General features: G+C 41.8%; 1 protein-coding gene and 1 long non-coding RNA gene across 3 annotated transcripts in view; one reads left to right on the forward strand and one right to left on the reverse strand.

The window, feature by feature from the left end:
* Positions 1-1,663: 1,663 nt before the first annotated feature.
* LOC309710082 lies at positions 1,664-21,449 on the forward strand. The gene is made up of 4 exons (XR_014277651.1): positions 1,664-1,815; positions 2,544-2,589; positions 16,139-16,397; positions 21,390-21,449. It is a non-coding gene; the product is annotated as an uncharacterized lncRNA (long non-coding RNA).
* Positions 4,007-22,698, reverse strand: part of LOC309710080 (PDZ domain-containing RING finger protein 4) — a 116,538-nt gene continuing 97,846 nt past the window's right edge. For both annotated transcript variants that reach the window (XM_082539275.1, XM_082539276.1), the window contains 7 exons: positions 21,383-21,636; positions 19,121-19,223; positions 13,767-13,865; positions 10,999-11,061; positions 8,638-8,739; positions 7,697-7,825; positions 4,007-6,933 (listed from right to left, as the gene is read on the reverse strand). In XM_082539275.1, the coding sequence (XP_082395401.1) occupies positions 5,461-6,933; positions 7,697-7,825; positions 8,638-8,739; positions 10,999-11,061; positions 13,767-13,865; positions 19,121-19,223; positions 21,383-21,636 (2,223 nt within the window). In that variant the 3' untranslated portion in view covers positions 4,007-5,460. The remainder of the gene's footprint in view (positions 6,934-7,696; positions 7,826-8,637; positions 8,740-10,998; positions 11,062-13,766; positions 13,866-19,120; positions 19,224-21,382; positions 21,637-22,698) is intronic.

Genomic DNA, 22,698 nt, shown 5'->3' on the forward strand with positions numbered 1-22,698 from the left:
TCCTGCAAGATCACTGAGGACTGAGGATCGAATGCTCCTCGCTGGCCCGAGGTCCAGATTAAAGCACAGAGGAGAGCAGGCCTTTGCTGTGACTGCTCCTAAATTGTGGAACAAACTGCCCCTTCACATCAGGACCTCCCCAACATTAGACACTTTCAAAACCCATCGGAAAACCCGCTTTTGGCTCAGAATGAGTTTGTACTACTTGTTTTGTCTTATTTCTTTCTCAAATCTTCTCATTTTATGCTTCTTTTTCTTAAATTTTTATCATGTCTTCCTATGTTTTTATCTCTTTAGGTTATCTTAAATGTACAGCACCTTGGTCAATAGCTGTTGTTTTAAATGTGCTGTTTATATAAATTTGACTTTGACTTAGTATGACCTATTTGAGTAAACAGCCTAAAAATATGTGTAAAAAAATCACTTTTCCTCACAAGGGACGCTTTAATGATTATATTAATTATATTTAAACTACAGGATGAAATATTTACTGAAAATTGTTTTTTGGTTGTTAACTTTAATTCCGGCTTTCCTTACTGCAACTACTCCAATACGTACTTTGGCACAACAGCAACAACAACAACAACAAAAAAAGCTGGAAAACTTTTGTTCTTAGGGTCTGGAGAGTTTGGTTCCCTGTGATCGTGCCATGTGTTACTCTTACAGATAATAAATGTGCAGATCTTGATTCCTGCTGCTGTTCAGCCTGTAAAAACCACCCAGTAGCTGCCACATGTGGATCTGAATAAACTGGTGTTCTAAATATTAGTTTTGTCAAGTTTTTGTTTAGATTTTAAGGAATCATGTGCAAAAGCAGTCATGTCAGAGATGGGAGATGCTAGCATTTGAACATAGGTGCAAACCAGCAGCCTTCATATGTTAGCATGCATAAACCTGTGACCATGATAAACATTAGCACAAAGCACCACTGTGTTTCATAGAGCAGTCAGCTGGTTCAGCATGCTTCATCTTATGTTATGACATAAAAAAAGATGGAGAGCTGTCCTAGAGTCGTTTTTAAGAATATCCTGATACACAAAGTGATTTTGTCCTCTATAAAGGAACTAGCAGCTGATGCACTGTTGCCTTGATTAAAACATTTAAGCATTAGAACAGCTGGCTCAGCACTTTAGCAGTCTATCCACAGCATCCATAAGCATGCGGCTGCATCTGATGTGACAGGGGCAACTTCCTACAGCATAACAGTTATGATACTAAAGATCAAAGTTGCTATCAATTTCCAAAGAGACATGTAGAGATGCGTGATCGGAGCCAATTAGCAGTTGTTTCTTGCCTCTGAGATTATCAGGGAGAGGGAGCACTGTAAAGTACAAAGCACCATCATGTGTCAAGTGGATCTGTACATCAATAAATATGGGCCTTCCTGGCTGAATAATGAGGGAGAATTTGTAGTTTTTGCTGTTCAGGGAATCCTAAAGGTTATCGGCAAACATTTATAACAGAGGCAATAACTTTGTGTGTGTGTGGGTGAGTGGGGGAGGGGGTGTCGAGGAGGAGATGAGCCACTGCTATCTGCTTGACATTTCAGTTGGTATGGGTATTTGAACTGCTGGTTGGCTCTGACAAATGCCATGGCTGTCACAGGCTCAGTTTTAATTACACCTGACTGGGTCTTTCAGGGGCTCAGGGATGAACTTAATTAGCTAGCAAGCACTTGGCTAGTTCTGGCACTGGTTGGTACAACCTACGCAGTTTCTTCTCTGGCTTTCCGTTGGCATTTTAATGGTCTTGGTCTATACAGGCTGGGAGAATTAACAAGCGAGAAGAGAGCAAATGGAGTCGAGGAAAAATGGAGTGAGTCTGATTTTCAACACCAAGTTAAATTTAATGTATGCTAGGTGTATAAATGGAGAGCTTTTAAGTGCCACTCGATATATTAAAAATTAAACTGCACTGACCATAGAGTACAAGCTAAAATCACCCAATGGGATACACCTTGGCATTATAAAACAGTATGTTCAGTAAATTCCATTAGGGGGGCTTTCCTAAGCCGTGTGTACTCTGGAAAATGGGAAGGTCAAGTCAGAAGTTTACCACTTTTTTCATATGTTGCTCATGTAGCCTTGAATTCACCAGACAATCCCCATCATTATTTTGGGATGGATGCTAACATGGACTGCACTGGGAAAGTCGACCAATCCAGCTGCCTCAGACATGAAACCTTTGCATAATTTCAGTAAGAAAGCTCTATATAATAGCTTGCAAAAATATGTTGTGTGGTTTCGGTGTTCCCATAATTCTGGGACAGTGTCTACTTCTTCCTCTTTCACCTGCTCCCTTTAGAGGTCACCACAGTTGGTCTGCCTGAAGCAATGTGTTAAGTACATCTTGTCACCTTCCCTTTCTGTCACAAATCACCACTGACAGGTGTCTCCACTAACTCCATGCTGCCTGCACTCTCTGTCATTGCATTGGCCATGTATATGAACTTGCCTGCCTTCAGTTTTACAACCTGTCTCCTGCTCATTCACTCACATGTGTTTTGTCTTGCTTCTCCTGACTTTCATTCTTCCTTTCTCCAGGGCATACCTCCACCTCTCTTCCACCTGCTCCCTCCTCTCACTACAGGTAACAATGTCATCTGCAAAATGTCTGTGAAGGTTCTCCTTCATCCAGGTCAACGTAGTCTTCTTTCCAAGCTCCTTAGAGCAGCGGTCCCCAATCCCCGGGCCTCAGACCGGTACCGGTCCGTGAGTCGTTTGGTACCGGGCCGCGAGAGTTGAGGCTCAGGTGTGAAATGTATGGTTTTCCAGGTTTTTATCGGTTTTCAGCGTTATTTTGTTATCGTTTTTATCGTTAACTCTGTTTTCCTGGGTCTTTTCACGTGTGTTATGAATAAATCTTCTTTTTTTCGGTACCGGTACTAGTTTTATTTTGTTGTATTTATCCGCGACACCTTAAAGGCCGGTCCGTGAAAATATTGTCGGGCATAAACCGGTCCGTGGCGCAAAAAAGGTTGGAGGACGCTGACTTAGACAATGTCATCTGCAAGCATCATAGTCCACAGATACTCCCGCCTGACGTCATCTGTCATCATGCAAACTAGAAGGGGGTGAGACCCTGATGTAAATCCACCCCGACTTAGAACTGATCTGTCAGTTCTACTACACAGCTCCCAACTGTCGCTGTCCTCATACATGTCCAGCACCACCTTCACATTCTTCTCTCCAACTCCTGGCTTCCTCATGTAGTACCACAGTTCCTCTCCACAGATCTTCACATGCTTTCTCAAGATCCACGACGACACTCCTTCTGAACTTCTCTCTGTGTAAATTAATTGTATTTCACTCATGGAATAGTTTACTTTAAAAAAAAAAAAAATCAACAAGACCAGTTTCTTAAAATGGTTCTCAGTTAAATGAAAACAAAGTACAAACCAGTATTCGGGCAATATGGTATTCATGACACTTCAATTTCATCTATAGCACATGACAGATTGAGATAATGTAGACACCAGAGTATCCCAGTAGCTCTCCCTGTGCGTATGACAAGGCCATAGCGATGATTAAGTGGTTGGCACATTTTAATGAACACAAAGCCATTCAAGTGGAAGCAGATTTTAATTGAAATCTCCTTCTGTTTAATAACTTACCTTATTCACTGAGTCATGTTTCAGGAGATATAGAAGGTGAATGTGTGCTGAGTGAACAAGTAATTCTGTTTCACTTCACAAGGCTGCTCCGTGCCCTGGGGGGGGCTTGCTGTACTTTCTGTCACAGTTCACTTTTCCTGCTTGCACCATTTCCCAACAACATCCACCTCTCTTCTTTATACACTTCCATGCACAATTATCACACAGAAATTGGACAATTCATTAGTATTATGTCAAGATTATGTTAGCAGTGTGTTAAGGTTCAGTGTTGTTCACCAGCATTTTTGTTTTTGGAAGTTTTTGGCACCAACTAAATTCAAATTTTCTTAATGAAAAAAAAAAAAAAAAAAAAAAACACAGTCCAGTGCAAAGTTATATAAAAACCCAATAATTTATTATCATTTCTTTTGCAAAGATCACCATTATAACACATTTTACCTGGCTACAAATGTTCCACCTACGCTTTACTTCAGACCATCAGACATCGACTTAAAACGTTACAGGACTTGGTTTTCAAAAATTTCAAATTTACAATACTTCACTTAAAAAGTATTCATTTGGATGGAGTTTACTATACACGTAACTGGACTATAAGACTTTTGATAAATGGCAACCCGTTTATCTCACCAGTTCTAAAATGCTGTGTTCTGAGTCCTGCTCAGTGGCAATCATCCTAACACCACTTTGATCTAACTGCAAATATGAATCAGAACTATTATACAATATATATGAATGTTTCCAGTTGTCAAAAACTCAAATCATACAATGTATGAATAAGTCTGAACAAAATATCTCTGTTGCAAAGATACACAGACAGTTTTGCGGTTGAAATCAAGTCGCCACAGAACTGGCAACTTGATCGCCGTTGATTCGTGTCTGGTTGTTAAGGCTATGCTGAGTTAAGGTGTATGTGGGAGAGTAAAAAGTACTGATATGTAAAAGCTATGGGAAGGTTCATCTGTTGTCATACATGTAGAAAATAAACCCACAAAATAAAACTGAATACAAAAATTTTACCCAAAGCTGCCAAACCAGACAAACAAAGCATATCAGGACATTTTTTTTAAATGTCCTCTTTACTAATGAATCAAAAGTATTTAAAAGTTTTAAGACATGTGATTCTGTGTCCAAAACTGTATTTCCCCACTAAACTGTTAGTGCAGCAGCTTTGATTTGTTCCCAATTTGTAGCTTTGTTGTTGAGGTTATAGAAACAACACGTGCTTTGCTGTAAAATGAGGTATCCAACTTTTTTAAAGATGTTTTTGCAAATTGCTGATAACAATTCAATTCAACGTGCAGCGCCAAATCTTTACCCCCTCCCACCTCCTCGTTTCCATGGGAATTGTCTTTAAAATTCAGGACAATGAGGAGTAACTATGTCCACGTCTCCTTTGCTTTGAATAGGAGACAAAGACTGCATACGTATACGTTAGTTTGTATTTATTTAAAAAAGTAAAAAGCAAATGACCGGCTGATGCTCCATTGGTAAGTGTGCATATTACATAAAAGAAAAAAAAGTCTCTTAGAACTGTCTTGAGTTAAGTGGTTACAACATAAATATGAAAATAGAATTGAAAAGATAAACATGTTTCGCGTAAAATAACAAAATAATTGTATTGTCATTGTATCATAGAAAAAATGCTTTTTCCCACAGAGAGATGTGAAAAAAACAATCTTGGAAAAACATCAAAATGTCATGATGCCGCTGATAAATTCTTTACAAAATGCTTTTTTTGGGTTACAAAGTGTGAAAAATATTCCTATTGTCCATGTAAAAATGCCACATTTAACGAGGCAAGTATGTCGTACCACATGGGGTAGAATGTGTGTGTTTGTTTTGTTTTTTTATACAGTAGTGACTGAAAGGAAGGCATTGTGTACCTTAGCTCCCTCTGGGGCCTTGGTACCATGAGTCATCAGCTCCTGGATTGTCATCCAGTTATCCAAGATCTTCTTGTTGCGTTTCTTCATCATCTTCTTGTGGCTGAGCTCTATGATGCTGACTTCCTTTCGACCCTCACTGCTGCTCTGAGGGTTCTCCCTCAAGCTCTCCAGCCGACTGCGCTGCATGAACTCTCGCCTCTTCCGCTGTTCTTTCGCTCTGACGAGGTGCTGCTTTCTTTCCTCTTTACTCCAGTACCTCCCCATCTTCATTTCACTCATTGCGTCGTCATCTGTCGTCATTCCCCCGCTGCGTTCCTCTTTAATCTTTAGGGCTCGCTCCTTCAGGATCTTGTCTCTCACAGGCCTCTTGGTGATGTAGCGGGTACCGTCACTACGGATCTTGACCTTCCACTCCATCTTGGGCTCTGTAATGGGCCTCTGAGGCTCTTTACAGACGCTAAGTAGACTGAGCTGGCTCTGAGCGTACTCTACAGCTGAGCGCTGTTGTATTAGCTGCATGTAGCTCTGGTAGTGGCGGGCGTGAGCTGGGATGTTGGTCTGCCTCTGCTGGGAACTGTGAGAAGGTGAGAAGTATGGATTTCGGGAAGCGCTTTGGTTTAGTTTCCCTCTGCTCTCTTCCTCAGCCTGAGGTGTTTGGTCTGACTCAGAAGGATTGCTGTGGTCAGGGCTGCTGCTCTTACCCAGGACTGGAGCGCGGCACGCTGGGATGGGGCTCAGGCTAAGAGAATGACCAGCAGCGAGGCCGCTGCAGAGGTTCCTCTGGTTTGTAAGACTAACCATTCTCTGGAGTGAGTGCTCCGGGGAGCGGTCCATTGCCAGAGGGGTGCTGCGTGAACTCTCTGCTGTGTTGTAGGCACTGGAGCTGTCCTTGTCCGATTTCTCTAGCCTCTCGTTAATGTCGGCCAGCTTACCCTTTGAGGGCTCACCGCGGTGAAAGCTTTGGATTTTGGTGGAGGGTGTAGAATGGCCCACTGAGGGAGACTGCTGACCCTTACGAAGTTTGTGGGCCTGCATGATGTTCTGACATTCAAGCTCGATGCTGCGCAGTTCCTCATTGAGCATACGCAGCTCGTGCTGTACCCCCGCCTGCTCCCCCATGCTGCACTCAATAGTGCTCCGGCGGCTGTAGAACAGGTCGTACTCGCCGCTGTTGCGTATTTGACATTTCAGTTCCAAGAGCTGCTGGAAGCGATCACCTTCTGCTTCATCGTCATCCTCATCCGTTTTGTCGTCTAGCCGCATGGAGCTGGTGGTAGAGTGCGTGTCCCGACTGTCTTTCAGGCACTGGGACAGACGTTTCTGGATATGTGCCATGACATTATGCTGCGAGTTCCCCATCCTGTCCTTTATGCTCAGTACATTGTCCTTATGATGAGGGAGTGTGGAACAAGTGGGCTTATCATCCTCTGTTCTCTGAAATAAGTTGAAGAGAATCAGCGTGAATTACTTCTAGATAGATAACAACTATGGGATATGCAGCTGTGTACAACATAAACATGCGTTGTACATGAATGTGCAACAGCTACGCTCTTTTTGAAAGCAAGGTAATTAAACCTAAATGTACAGACTTTCTGTTTGGTAATACAGAAACATGCTTATTCTGAATTTATTCTCTGATTTAATCATGGAGCGAGGGGGGAAAAAAACAATAACAAAAAGTCACAAGAACTTTTTAAGAGTTCAAGAAGTGCATCCCTCTTCTGCATTCCCCTGAAGGAATACATATGTTGTTGTGCATAACTCTGTTAACCAGCTCTGTTACTTCAGGGAGTGTCTCCTCTCTGCCATGTCTTTGAAGTCCCATTTATATGGATTTTTGAGGTATGCTATCCTCTCAGCAAAACAGAATTTTAAATCACGGTTACTAATGTTTGGAATTTAAATGGTTCAACGGTCCCCCTCCATAAATATTCATAATCGGAATTTAACGCTCACATTTCACAGGGAGAAGCTTGTTTTGACTCGGTTTTGCAAAGAAAGTTGATGAACAGTTTGTCTTATGATAGAAATGGCATCAAAGATAATATTGGCTGTGTATAATGATCTGTCGCAATGAGCTGTCCTTTTTTTTCTCCTTGCTGAGTTTTAGAAGCTTCAGAATTTCTTACATGGAGATAAGCTTTTTCATTCACTTGCTCATTACTGGCAGGGTCAATATGTCTCGATGCTGTCTGACCTGTTCATTCTCCTGTTCCTCTTGTAAGGCAGCTAATTCCATTTCCTCTCTTTGCTGCTCCTCCAACATTTCCATCTTCAGTTGCTCCAGGAACTCGCTATGTTCATCATCCAGCCAGGCTTCTTCCAGCTATAGGTGAAGGAAGAAGGAAAGCTTACGGTGAAGGAAAGGGTTTAGGCTAGTGGCTTAGTGACATTTTTGTTATCCTTTTTGGGTAATAACAAGCGTCATGATTCACATTTGACAGATATACAGTCCTCATCTTTTAAACATGGACTCTAATCGTAGAATCAGAACCACGTAACTTGATGGCCACCACTTTTAACCTGTTAGGCCGTATCATCCACATCATCCATCATCTGTTTGTACATCTGATGCAAACCAAATGGTATCCATATCTGATGACTTCAGATTTACTACTAAAATGCATTTAATTAAAGAGCCTAGTATTGCTTCCAGTTCCTCTGCACTGCGGCAGAGTCCTTCCACTTAGTTTGTCATCGGCCCTGGGCCTGAACTCACTCCACATTAGCATGCCATTAGCTTTTATGGCTTACCGTTGGAAGTCAATTACAGTGGCGCTACATAAAAATAAAACATGATGAGGTCTCAGTCGTGGCTTGCAGTAGGAGTGGTTACATGTGGTGGGAGGGCGTTGGTGGCTACACCAAACTGCTGAGGTCTTCTTTGAGCAAATACACAGTACAGTACAGTAAAAGCCTGAATTTGAAACCATACAGGTTATGTAAACTGTAGATTATGTCCAGACAGTTCAAAAGCAGCTGGGTTATCTTAGCTCCACGGTTGTTCTTTTGTAAGTCTTTGTCACTTCAAACTTAGTTTCTTTTCTTTTCCAAAGACAAGTCGAGGAAATTAGTTTTTACTATTTGACTTCAGTGCATAATAAGTCAGTGTGAGTTGAATGTGTGATTATTTCTCACCTGCATCTCAGGTCTGGCAACCAGCAGTATGATGTTCCTGCACTCGTCACTGGAGAGTGCAGCCATGGCTTCCTCCCTGTCCTGTACATCCTGGCCATTAATCTGAAGACGACAAACACGATTAAGACCATATTAGGTGAAACACAAACAAGCAAAAATTTCAACACAGGCACGAACACACAGGTTCATCGCTCTAATGCAAATGCCCTTAAGAAAAACAAAATGCCACACTGAAACACATTGGACAGTAGTGCCCTTTTCCTGGGCAAATTGTCAACCCTCTCTGTAATAAATCTGGACCCAGCAGCGATTATGAATGAGACACCGGCCGTGGGCTGACGGAGGTGTTGTGTCCACCAAAGCAGCATACATACATCTAGCCGTACAATTAACTGGCCACTGACAGGTGGCGTCCATCTTTTTGCAGGCAGAGTAATGGCCCTGTCACTAGTGGATAATAGTGCCAGAGTACCCGTCTGCCTCACAAACCTACGCACACCGCTTCCCTTTGTTCAAATCAGCCACACAACATGTACTGTTGAGACAATTAGACCAGTAGCACTCATGGATCCACTTCACATAGCTATTATAGGCCAGGCAGACTATTTCCGTCTCTCTCTTTCCCTCCCAAGATGGTCAAATATATATAAAAGAAACAGAGTCTGTACAACTTTCACTCACTTAGACAAGCTGTCTTATAATTTCTGTATAAAGTCTTCGGCTCTCCAGGCATCTTGAAGGAGTTTTAAAGCTCTTCTTTGGATGTTGACTGCCTTTTGTTTTATTCTTTGTTAAGATGATCCCACAGTGTCTCAATTATGCTGAGGTGGGGGATCTGAAGAGGCAAATTCACGACTAGAACAACAGTGTATTTTTTCTGTCCAGATATAGTTTTACTGCATTGGCAGCGTGTTTGGAATCACTGGCATCATTCCAAAAGACCGGTTGCTACTGATTTTCAGTTTACTTGTTCTGTAATTTGGTAAAGCCTCAGTCTTTTCTCCCTGTTTCCCATCTTTAACAATGGCTTCTTGACAGCCACCCTTCCACTGAGACCATTTCTGATGAGGCTTTAGCAAACAGTAGTTGGCTCAACCGGCACATCTCTTAGGTCCTTTGTCGGGTCTTTAATTAATTTTTTCCGTTTCTCTAAAGAACACGACTTTCAGAAACTGTTTATCTGCTGTAGATCATTATTTTTAGCTCTCTCATTTCTTCTTTTGTCCCATATTTTTAAATGTATTTAAGGAAACGCCACCATGCTGAGATATGCTAAGTTTTTGGCTAACAGGTAAGAATGACCATGTTGCTGCAAAAATATTACTGTGTACTGTGCATTTAGTTATACATTCAACAAAGAAATTGGAACAAAAAGATGAAAATCCAAATTAAAATAGGTTCTTTGATAAGTTGTCTGCTATGTGCGGATACAACAGTTACTGTTTTATGCTGCTATAATATGCCCAGCGATGTCAGGAGAGAAATTTCAGGGGTGAAAATAAGTGAAAAAGCAGTCAATGTCCAAAGAAAAACTTTGAAAGATCTTGAGAAAGTGTAAAGAACTATTGCTCAAGACCACTTTAAAAAAGTATGGCTCCTTGGAAGCAAAATATGTATGTTGGAAGCATGTTTTTTTTGCCTGGTGTTCAAGACAGACAAGTGAAAAAAAAGATGAAATTGTCTTTATACAAGGGTGCAGGTTTAACTCTCTGGGATGAGCAGCTAATCCATAAAGCTAATGCAGAGCCCTGGGTTCCATCTGTTCCATCACAATAAAGGGAAGACAGCCCCAAAATTGCTTCCATACAGACACAGATTATTGGTAAAACATACAAGTCCAAAATTCTGGAGGTGGTATCTCAGATGTTTTCAGTTTGTTTTATGGCAACCATGAATCCATTAACACTGGCTTAACAAGCTATTATGAAGCTATTATGGTGACAAACACTGTAATCGCATACCTATCCCACAGAAACAACACGATCCAACCCAGAGCTCTAACAAACGTCGGTCCTTGTCAGTAGCCATTCCAAATCTCAAGCCTGGATATCTAGCTAGGGGCTAATAGCAGTTACTGCCTCTCAGCTATCCCACAGGAGGCAGCAGCACAGTGTCACTCCCAACCAGAACTCTTAAAAAACCCTGCTGGTGCTGAGTCGGTAACTAAAACAGCCAGGGGGACATTTCTCCCTCTTTAACAGTCACAGCGGGTGCAAGTTCCCCCTTTAATGTGCTGCCATTAAAAATGAATGGGCTCTCTTGCTGGGAGACAGTGGTTGAGTGTGACAAAATAGAAGAAGAATTTTATTTTGAACCTAATAAAAGCCAGTGTGGAGGTGACCAGCGAGTGCTTTACTGCACCTGTAAAATGCGATCCCCCTCCCGGATTCGTCCATCTCTGGCAGCGATGCTGTTTGGACTTATCTGTGAAGGTGGAGAAGGCACAAAATTATACATGAAACACTTTCAATCTTCATTCGAGAGAGTCTAGATGTGGCTGGAAGTATTGTGTGATAGCTGTCCAGACCATTCCCGACCATTTGATGTGTTCCTTTTATTGTTTCCTGAAAGCCTGAGGAAGAAGCTAAATCATCACCTTTATCATCCAAGACATCGATTGCACCTGCCTCAGTTATTATTTTTTTGACAACTTGATAAAAAACAAGTCTCTGCATATAGCATCTCCAGCCCGTAACTCAACTCCAGTACATCGTGCACCTGCTCCTCATGTAACTAATGCTAGTCAACAAGAGGGCAGAGCACTCTTTCATTGACCAATCAATCGGCATCTGGGGCCATTCGTTTCACTTTTTCCTATCAGATAAGATCTCGGCAGACAAGGAGGTGTTCAAGCACTCCATCTTCATGATAGTTCACTCCTACACAGAGGGCCGCTCATTAGACTGGGACAGAAGTCCCCAGGCAGGAATTAGTGAAGGGCTGGAGGAAAAAGAGGAAATTGAAGGTAATTTCTCAGCAGTCAAGGAGAGAACTTCAGATCGTGAATAACTTACAACCGTTTACGTGTTGAAGATGACATTGTTAGTGGCAAAACCGCTGTTTACGGAATGAGTTTCTTAGCTTTGCCTCTTAGCTTTATTCTTTTTTGTACGTTTGTTTCCTTTTTTAACTGTTTTTGAACTGTGAGAGGAAAAAGGGCAAGAGGCTCTGGCAGAGCAGTAAAGAAACAGCAGGTGAACTGAAAAGTCTAGAGAATCAGCCACATGTATTCACCCACTGTGCTATGAGACAGTAAAATGGAAAATGGCCATTCAACAATCTAAATTTGGAAAATTCTACTTGTTTTAAAATAACCTTGTATTCTTCCCCCACTCAACTCCCAGTGCAGCCAGCATACAGTGACATTCAGACATCTCATGTAAATGCAGTGCACTCCTCTTAGCCCTACTTTTTATAGAGTAAACACTTAAAGATGCTGCCAGGAGCCAGCGACCACAGTGATTTATATTCTACTCAGCTCTCAAAGAGAACACCTTGCATGGTCCAAGTCGACTTCAAACGAATTTGAAAGTTGAGGAGAGCGGAGAATGGCATTTTCTATGCTTCCAACAAGTGGGAGAAAAATAGTCTCTCTCTTTACATGTATGCCAGTGCCTGCTTGTTGTCAGCTGCACTGAGACTGGATGAACAACAAAGACAAGACCTGAAAGCACTTCTGTGTTTTTTTTCTTCTTCCTCTTTTTTGTTGTTGTTTGCTGTCTTGGCATTCATTTTGTTTCTGGTGAACTGACAGTATGATCACGCACACACAGATCAATGCTAAACTGTTCAGTAATGTCAGATTTGATAAAAAGAATTCAATTTTAAAACTTCACCAAATAAAGAAATTGTTGTTTCTTACATTGAAGATGAATATTAAATTTTGTGTGAGATTTTTCATTAGACATTTCATCAAAGTACTGATGAGGGAAGATACTTAATATTTAAGTGTTAGAATATGTATATACTGGAGTATGCTAGAAATATCATCTTTCAAATGGTTAGCAGCCCTAAATCTGGTTGCTGGATTAAAAATGGCTGTCAGGAAGAAGATACAGGATACATAGTGTCTCATTCATTACAGATTTTGGATCCTTACTCTCATCCGTCTGCTGTGCTGTATTGACTACATGAACTAACACAACACAAGGGCCAGTAGAGTTTTTACTTGGCATGACTGAAAAGGTCCAATGACTACAATGCTGTTCCCTGTCAGCTTCTCTCTCTCGGTCTAGATTTGTGCAGCCTTTATCGCACTCACGGCATCCAAACGAGCTGTCGTCACCTTGGTTAATGTCATCGTCACCTGTGTCATCAGCTCGAAATGATAATTTTTTATGTTTGTGTTTACAGATGTCACCACATAAAAGAAAGATCTCCAGTCTCTTCTTCACACTGAGGAATGCAGATTGTTAAGTTAAACACTAAGTTATGATTGTGTTGAAACAGGACAAATTTGGATTGCTGCATCTCATATTCTGTCTGATTTTGCTAGCGTTGGTGCCTCGACACACCATCTGTAACCGTTTTGGACACAGAGGGTTAGCAGGCCGGTTTGAAAGACTGATAGAGCACGCAGGTTAGAGGGGTGGCTGTGGAATACATGGCAGGTCTATCAGGCAGGAGACTGCAGTTCGTGACTTGTTTTAGAGCTTTGTGTCCTGAGCTCCGTTTTCCCTTCCCCTGCTGCTTAGCTTGAGACATCGAAAACTTCACGATTGGGGTGAGGAAACTGCCTTTGTTTAAAAATGACTGAAAAATGACACTTTGACAGCACATTTAAATTTGATCCCAGAGGGTACTTAAAAAGCATCCCAGTGTGACGAGTGGAAGCGAGACCCTTCCTACTACAGTCTATAAAATGGTTACATGTATATGACACACATGCCAAAGGACAGCTAGTGGGTATCTGTGAAACAAAAGGGCAGTAGTTGATGCCCTAGAAATGAGCAGGTACTGATTCAGGGTTTTGTGTGATTGTGTACATGCCAGTGTCACAAAACCCTTGAGCTTAGTGACTAATGTATGAAATTATGTATTCACAGTACTCACACTCAAGGTAATTGTTTGCAGATGTCTCGTATGAACGTCTTTATTTTATTTAAGTGCGGGGCAAGTTATCTACTCACCTCGCTAACATAGATGGCCACATCTTCTTCTTCATCTGTCCTGTAGCACAGAGTTAGGCCCAGCTTCTCTTGGCTGTTGAGTCGACACAGTTCTACTTCCTAAGTGGAAAAGAACGGAAAAAAAGATCAAGAAGATGGAGTGATTTTACTAAAAGGTTTGGAGGGTCCAAGAGACAGACTCCTCTAACCTTTAAAGGAAGAAACACAAACTGAATGATGTAAATTCTAAACACTTAACGTAAAAGCACGAGCTTGGCAATGGCTACACAAACACAAAGAGGCTGTTCCACTGATGAGGTCCTTTAAGTTCAGCGCAAAATAAAACTATAAGATTTTTGAGTCTGGATTTCCAACTTTTCTGAGGTTTTTTAGGATTGAAAGTGTTTGATCATGAAAGACATTCTTGGCTCTGTGAGTTTGATCGGAGGGGCTTTGATAAATGTCAGAGGACTGAGTTTTTCTCTTTCAAGTCTCTGCTAAGTTATAAAATATTAGACTATAAATAAACTATATGCTAATGACATCAGAAATACACACTTGCTACAGTACTAAACTACTCCTCCGTGTCCTGTGGGGAGAGATAAACAAACTATTGACTAACAAATCAGTGGTCTGCAAATTTCCCAGGAGGCTCTTGGATTATAGCGTGGTACCCTGGTGAATACATGAATTATTCGTCTTTAATAAACACTAGTGGAAAAAAAGTAAAAATCGCACAAGTTCCCATCCTCGTTTTAGCTCCTCGTTTTGGTGGAGCTTCTTTTATTTTCTTCAGTTTCTAAACTCTTAAAACCACTTTGCACTCTGTTTCTTTTAGCCACTGTGCAGCCAAACACGGCGCAGCACAGGCCTACACTCCATCTTCAAATGCTCAAACATATCAAGGGTGTTGGAGGGAATCAAGTGTGAAATGGCCTCTCCTCCCAAGGTCTTCATTAGAGCAGCAAAACACTCTCAGCAGCAGGAACGAGGTGGTTGAGTGAAGGGGAGGATGGTGGGGGCCGAGAGAAATAAGGTGGCGGTGAGGATTCTGGTGGGGCTCAGAGGGGTCTCAGACAGAAACCGTGAGAGTCATTTCCTCTTTGACAAGGAGCAGGTTGGCTGGTTACACGTGTCAGATGTGGCGGACTTTCCAGAAGTGGATGGGTGGCTTTGGGGGAGGGGGGGTGGGTCTGGCCATGTTGGCATGAGATGAGGGAAAAAAGGGGGGGAAAGGCCAATGGCTGCTGCTTCTGGCTACCCCTACTAAGCTGTTTTTGAGACCACACACACACACTTCCTCACATACACACAAACAGACCTTTAGGCTAAATTCCCATTTTTTCCTGCCCCACTGCCACTCATTTCTTCCCACACACCCGTATCTCAGCTTGTCACACACACGGTGACAGATCATTGACGTGTTTTTGGACCAGCAACCTGCTGCTGCTGGGGTACACAATCCCGTAGACTCACACACACACACACACAAGCAGTTCTCTGCGCACATCTTATGCTTACACCTACACATATTCTCAACAGAGCACACATTCACACATGCAGAGACAAAGAGCTTAAGGAGATCTGCATCATCTGAGCTTTGTGATTTTTTTTTTCCAGCATCTCCATCTGAGTGGGAGTTTAGATCTTTAATTGAGTGCCTCAGAAGCTGCGGCGGCGCAAAATCCCGGCTGATGCGTTAGTAAACAACACAAAAGCAAGAAACTTTACCTGTAGATTACCTGAACAAAATAAACTGCAAAAATCAATCATTAGTTAAATTAAAAATGTTTCTAATGAGATATCATGCTATTGTTGGAGGAGATACTATTAAAGAAGCACGGCTCCAGAGGCAGTGGAGCAGTCATGGAGGTAATGGGGAGCCAAGGAGACAGTGCATATCTGGCATGCTAATATGATGTGTGAAATTGTGGGATATCTGTGGGAAATCACTAGCAGCGTCTCTGAGACATCTGCCTAAAAATAAACCACACAAATTAATTGCCGCGACTGAGGCGAAGCAGCAGCGTGAGCAGGTAATGCATCACCCCTATCTGGCTCCGTAAAACAAGCTTAAACTTACTTCTGACTAATTAATAGCTAGATATAGTGCTGCAAACCTGCGGCTAAATGATCAGAGAAAATAGACTGGCACCATTACTACATGGTGGATGAGGCATCAAATCTGTGCGTGTCTAATGATGTGACCCCATTTTATTTATCAGATGTTCTTTTTTGCCTATTTGTTTTAAGAATATATTGTTTGGAAAAAAAAACACCCACTCACTCTGAAGCTTCTGCAAAAGGAGGTTGACTCCTGAACCATCAAATGCATTCGGCAATCACTGCCTCTCGCTTCTCTTTTCATTTGTTTTTTTTCCTCTATTTTCCAGGCGAGCTCTCTGCCTCTCAGGAAGGAGATTGCAGCACGGGGACGAGGGCTGACAGTAAATTAATGACTGCGATGGCGTGATTAAGGAGAAGATTGCCACCAACCATCAAAGCACATTGGATGCTGTCATAATAATCGCACTTTTGATTACCAATAATTGAAAAAGCAGCCAGAAATGTGCGGATGGCTACCGCTGGCAGGGAAATTGGGAGGACTATCTCTGTGCTTGGAGTACTTCATGTCTGCAGAACTCACCTGAGGTAATCACAGGAATGGTTACTAATATAGTTTTGCCCCCACAGGCATGCAGGAATTCTAGGAAACGTATGTTTTAGTGCATAGAATCTCAATACAAGATGGTTGTAGCCACCATGATGGCACCAACCGGTTTGTGATGTTAGAGCCTTATTTTACAACCGTACATGAAAGGAAACTTTTAGCAATGGCAAACGGCCTGTATTTGTATAGCGCTTTACACTACATTCAGTCATCGACCCATTCACACACTGGTGATGGCAAGCTACATTGTAGCCACAGCTGCCCTGGGGCGCACTGACAGAGTCGAGGCTGCCGGACACTGGCGCCACCGGGCCCTCTGACCACCACCAGTAGGCAACGGGTGAAGTGTCTTGCCCAAGGACACAACGACTGAGACTGTCGGAGCCGGGGCTCGAACCGGCAACCTTCCAAGACGAACACCCAACTCCTGAGCCACGATCGCATTGATGCGTAATGCTCGATGACTGGAGTCTCCGTATTAGTCTGCAGCTGTAAAAGTTTGCTCTGCATGTGTGTGTCTAGCTGAGAAGTGATTTAAAAAAGGCAGCATTAAGATTTTAATACTTTTACAGCCATCGTTCAGCCCGACAAGGGGTGAGCACTTGTGAGCACGGAAAGTTGCAGGTGTTTGTTAAATGTTTCACTCGATACCTTCGGGTCAATGCAAGTTGAGGCGTTTTAGACAACTAGGGTGGATGACAAGGACATTTTTTTTTTTTTAAATTTTGCAACATATTCATACGAGTGTGTGTGTTTATACAACACCAACAGACCGCAATCAGATGAAGGATGCCTCTAAATACACAATTATATGCCATTACATGACCGGCTATAACCTGTAATGTGTAATGATGTCAGGTTATTTTGTGAGGTCAGAGAATTCAGCACTTGTGTTTTTATAACTTAACATGAACCATATAATGGAAGGTTTCCTGTGTCCTGTCCATATGTCCCCAGACCTGGATTAAATTACTGATCTGCTCTCTTGCTTTGTTAGGTACACATGCGCAACTGATTGTTAATGCCAATATCTCATTAAATCACATGGCAGCCACTCGGTGCATTTAAGCACGTAGACCTGCTGAAGTTCAAATAGAGCATCAGAGTGTGGAAGAAAGGTGATTTAAGTGACTTTGAATGTGGAATGGTTGTTGGTGCCTGATAGACTGGTTTGAGTATTTCAGAAACTGATAATTGAAAAATGTTGCCTGGGCTGACGAGTTTCAATTTCTGCTGCAAAATTTGGATGATGAGCTCAGAACTGTGTGTAAACAACACGAGAGCATGGATCCATCCTCCGGAGATGCTGGTGTTGGTGCATTGGTATCAGGATATTTTCTTGGCACACATTTGGCCTCTTAGTAGCAGTTGAGCATCATGCAAACACCTCAGCTTACCTGAGTATAATTGCTCACCATGTTTATCACTTTATGACTGTGTAACCGTCTTCTGATGGCTGCTTCTAGCAGGATAACACACCATGTCACAAAGCTCAAATAACCTCAATCTGGTTTCTTGAACATGACACCAAGTTCATCGTATTCAAATGCAATTATCCAACAGAACACCTGGTAAAATATTATTAGCACTGTGGATGTGTCACTGTGTGATTTTATCGTGTCAATATGGACCAAAGTCTCTGAGGAGTGTTTTCAGCACCATAATAAATTTGCACCAGACAGAATTAAGGCTGTTCTGAAACTAAAGAGAGTCCAACCTGGTACCAGCACGGTGTCCCTTACAAAGTGGGTAAACTATCAGTCAACATACAGTAAGTGGAACAACATCAGGGTAGTATAAAACCCTGCAAGCATTTAAAAAAAGAAAAAAAGAAAGTGGAAAGGCTGCAAAGCACACAGAGTATAATAGGATTTGCTAATAGCAATGAGGCGTAAAAAGATGCTTTAATACATTATATTTGTTCCGATTTGACACTCAAGCCTCTGCGATTCAAATGGGTGCACAAATCTCTTTAGGATGTGAAGAAACAGCTCAACCTCAGTGGGTGAAAACATTCAGAACAAATTCAATGTAACAAATAGGAGGAGGGAGGGGTGAGCAATCATCATACATCAGACCAGAGGAGCCCTCGCTGACTTTGTGCTCACACCTCAATGACTCGGAAATAAAGAATATTGGACCAAAGCGGTTAACAGACACAGTCTGTTTATCACTTCCTGTCCCTGAATCAGTGATTCTCTAATGTGCTAGAGATCATTAGCCTCCAAAGCATCACCTATCCTACTGTTTCCCTTACTTACACTTTGGGAAAGACGCATAAGCAAAGATTTTTTTTTCCTTGCTAGCAGCTGCCACACACACCTCACTTTAATTGGGTTTGATCATACTCAGTCAAACAGCTCCCTCGGTTTCTCTTCCGGACACATGAAAACAACTTACAAATCTCAAGCAAGAACGGGTGCACTTGGAAGTTTTCTACTTTATCTTGTCGCCTTTTGAGGGCAAAAGCTTTGGTCATTTTCAACAGAAGCGAGGACTGTGATGCGACTGATTATCTCGCACTACAGTGCCCCTGGGATTTGTCCTTAATAGATGAGCACAGGAGAAATGTGTTTGCAGGAATGTAGATGTACACTTCACACCTGTGCAGGGATCCTACTCCCATGCATACACTTTTGATAATAATCCCTTATAGCTAATATTGACCATTCCAGTTGCCACCGATATCAAGTATCAGTCTTACCTCATACTCAAACTCCTCTGTCCTGTCTCCATCAGCGGGTACAGGGGAGAGGTAGTCAGTCCCTTCGTAGTAATCCTGGTCCATTGTATGAAGGGAATGACAGCTGTCAAAAGGGATGGACAGGGAGCCAGGGAAACAGAAAGAGGTGGAGATTTTGGTGTAAGCAAGATGCTTTTCCTCAGTTTGACAGTGACAGGACTTAGTTGCTTTTGTCTTAGCTGAAATCTGAAGAAGAAAGGATTTGTCAAGAGCTTTCATTGGTGCTGGAGTGTTAATAACAGCATATCCACATACTGTAATTTGCTTCCTGCTCTTGACAGACAAAACCCCCCACATTGTAAAGTGTAATTCTATTATGCCTCCCTCAGTCACAGAACAAAACAGCATTGTGAGGGCCTAACGCGATGAGCAAGCTTTGGTGCCGCACAGGATAATCACGGTGGACAAAAACCTCAAAAAGACACTCTGTCGAACACGTTGAGTGATGTTTCCAGGGGCTGTCTGACTCCCAGATTACCCAGGACTGTAAAACTGTCTCAAAACAACCTTCCAGTGATAAAAAAAAAACAAAAAAAACCAGACTGGTAAATGTCAGAATGCTTGATGGCTCAATATTATTCATGTAACAGCATTTGGCAGTGGGAGCAAAGAACACAATTACAAATTTACAATCTAGCCCCAAATATAAGATGCCAAAACCTTTGTTATAGCTATAAAACCTGCCGTATATTGGATTGTGCACCTGATCTCAGATGAAGAGAAGAAAATGTGAGTTTTATGGGTCACATTGATTACATTCTGACTTGGCCTGGGGCTGTGAGGATCGGGCATACATTCCTTTGTGTTGCCTAGCTTTTTTTATTAGCCCATTTGCTTTAATCACCTTGTAAACCTTCCATGAGGCAAAATAATACCCCAAGCAGCTCCAATTAAGGCCAGAAGTTCCCGTGAGGATTTCTATGGTGACACTGAGTATATATAGATATATATATCGTGCATGCAAGATACTTACCCAGACAGTTTTTTTTAAATAACATCTCCAATATTGACACACAGTTGCTTTAACTGACTGAATACTTACGCAAGCTTCCAATGACAAGAAATATACAACTCAAAATGTGTAGTGTTTTTGGAATTAATCATCTACTGTACCAAACAATGGGGCAGTCTTAATTTCTCGGCTCTGTGCAATAAAGCTGCAGTGTTGCTCTTGCTCATTCCCTCGAGGTGAAACCTAGATATTCTTTTATGCTAAACTTTTCTTGTGCACACTTTACTTCTCCTCTGAGATAAACACAACACATAACACATAAATTAAATGCCAAAAGATGAAATAAGGAGCCATGTTTCCTTTGTTGTTTTCCAGCAAAACCTCTTGTTGATGCTTCAAACTCTGGAGATCTTTTAATGGATTGCTCTCACAAACAATAAAAAAAGGGGAAAAAACCCCCAACTTGGCTTTGAAGTGATGTACAACCCAGCAAACGCTTGAGCTGTTGAGATACGATCAGTCTCACATCCACAAATTATACATAGTTACATTAGTTATATTTTCTCTAAATATAGAGAAATTTAACTCAGAACATATTTAGTCTGTCTACTGAAAAAATAATCTCTGTTGACTTATTATTGCAGTTTTTCACCTGCCACCCAGCTACAACTATCCCCCTTGTAAATTTTTAAGTACACTGGTAGTTCAGATCCTCAAAGTCTAGAGGACGTTGTATCTATAACAACATTTATTTGTGGTCTTGGACTTTATCTGCCTAGTGATACATGTAGCACGCTTGGCTAATCAGAACCACTTGAAACTGTCCATAATTTGTCTTTTGTTTCTTTTTTTCCCCATTTCCTCGTATTTGTGAAGCAGGAAATGAATGGTTCTAGGACGCCCATTCAAACAAATCTCTATTTGTCAGAATAAACTGCGCGTCTGGTTAGGCAATTTATTTATAATAAACAGTCGTCCTCCAGACTTGTAATGCTAATCCTACAAACGCTGATATTTCTGCTTCATGGCTCAATGACATTGCTTATTTTCCCCCATCCTTAATTATTGTCAGCCTCAGCCAAAGTCAGACAAGGACACAACAACAAACTCTGTATCGCTATCTGCTGCAGCAAACCTAAAACTTCATAGTGGAGTAAATCTAAATAAAAAAATATATATATCAAGAAATTATATAAAATCATTTGTTGCTATGCTCATAGTCTGTGAAAGCAGGGCTCCCGATCTTTTTAAGCTTTATATTTTCTGCATACCTGTCAGAGAGCAGGAAGGGACAGACGTCAGGCACAGGAGGGGTTGAAGGCCGGAGTTTTGCCAGCGCCATGATGTGTTCAAAGGTGATGTCAGTCTGAGTGCACACATCCACCACATGGATTTCCTGAGGGGGGCCATGGGGGCGCCCGCTGGGGGTCCGCCGGATGACCTGCACCACGACGGGGTCCTTGGCAGGGCGAAAGGCTTCCACAGTCTCTTCATGGCTGGACTTGGACAACTCTTTTCCATTCACCTGAGAATAACAGTGAAAAATTGCATTCTTTTGTGCGCTTATTTTGACAACTTTTTGGCATAAAAATGTGTAAAGATACTATAAGCACAGGTATCATTTAAGTGGTTCTATAGTCCTGAATTTCGCATGTGAATACTGAGACTAAAAACCTGGGAAAAGTGACATAAGCTCAAAGCCTGCTGCATGCTCTACTCTAAGCAGTGCCCTTCACCTGCACCAACGGAGTACTGTTTAGCAGTAAAAATGCACCACATGTTAAAAAAAACCCTCAATCTTAATGCATTCTTCTAAACTTCTCTACCCAGTGTACTGACTCATTAAAGGTGGAGACGATGTCTTCTCAATATATGATCAAAAAGGCATCTTAATGAATATAACAGTGGAGAGCATGCACACAATCAGTGTGATGCAACATAATTAGGCTGTTAGATCAAAACCCAAACGGCCTCTGTCCACTCATTCCATCTTCAACCTCATCTCCCGAAAAAGAACTGGATTTTCTGGCAGACTGAAAACCATTTGCACTACAGCTGGAACGTATAAAGAAAATCATTGCTTCATTTAGCACCAATAATTTCTTTGCAGGAGAAACTCTGGCTGTGGAATACCCCAGAGAATGTGCTTTGGTATAAATGCTCAAGCCAGAGATTATAATTTAGATAACAGCAGAAAAGTAAGAGGGAAAATAAGGTAGACGCAGGATAATTACAGTTACTGTTGCATTTAAATGTGGCTTTGGAAGGGAGTATTTTGCTCACACTGCAAACTTAAATTAGTTAAAATGACAACTATGAAGTAAAAGAAGGCATTTATATTCACAAGCGTCAGCTGTGGAAAGATACAGCGAGCCTGGGAAACTCAAAAGCGGCAGTGTTTCTGGGCCTGAATTACAAACTCTTTAAAATACAAAGTCGTGGCAGAAATAAACACACACACACACACACACACACACACACACACACACACACACACACACACACACACATATTTCTGACTGTAACAAAATGACCTAAATTCATAAGCAGCTGGTAGTTTTACAGCAACTGACTGTGTGCATGTACT

The sequence above is a fragment of the Aulonocara stuartgranti genome (assembly GCF_965226115.1).
Source record: "Aulonocara stuartgranti genome assembly, chromosome: 7".
NCBI lineage: Eukaryota > Metazoa > Chordata > Actinopteri > Cichliformes > Cichlidae > Aulonocara > Aulonocara stuartgranti.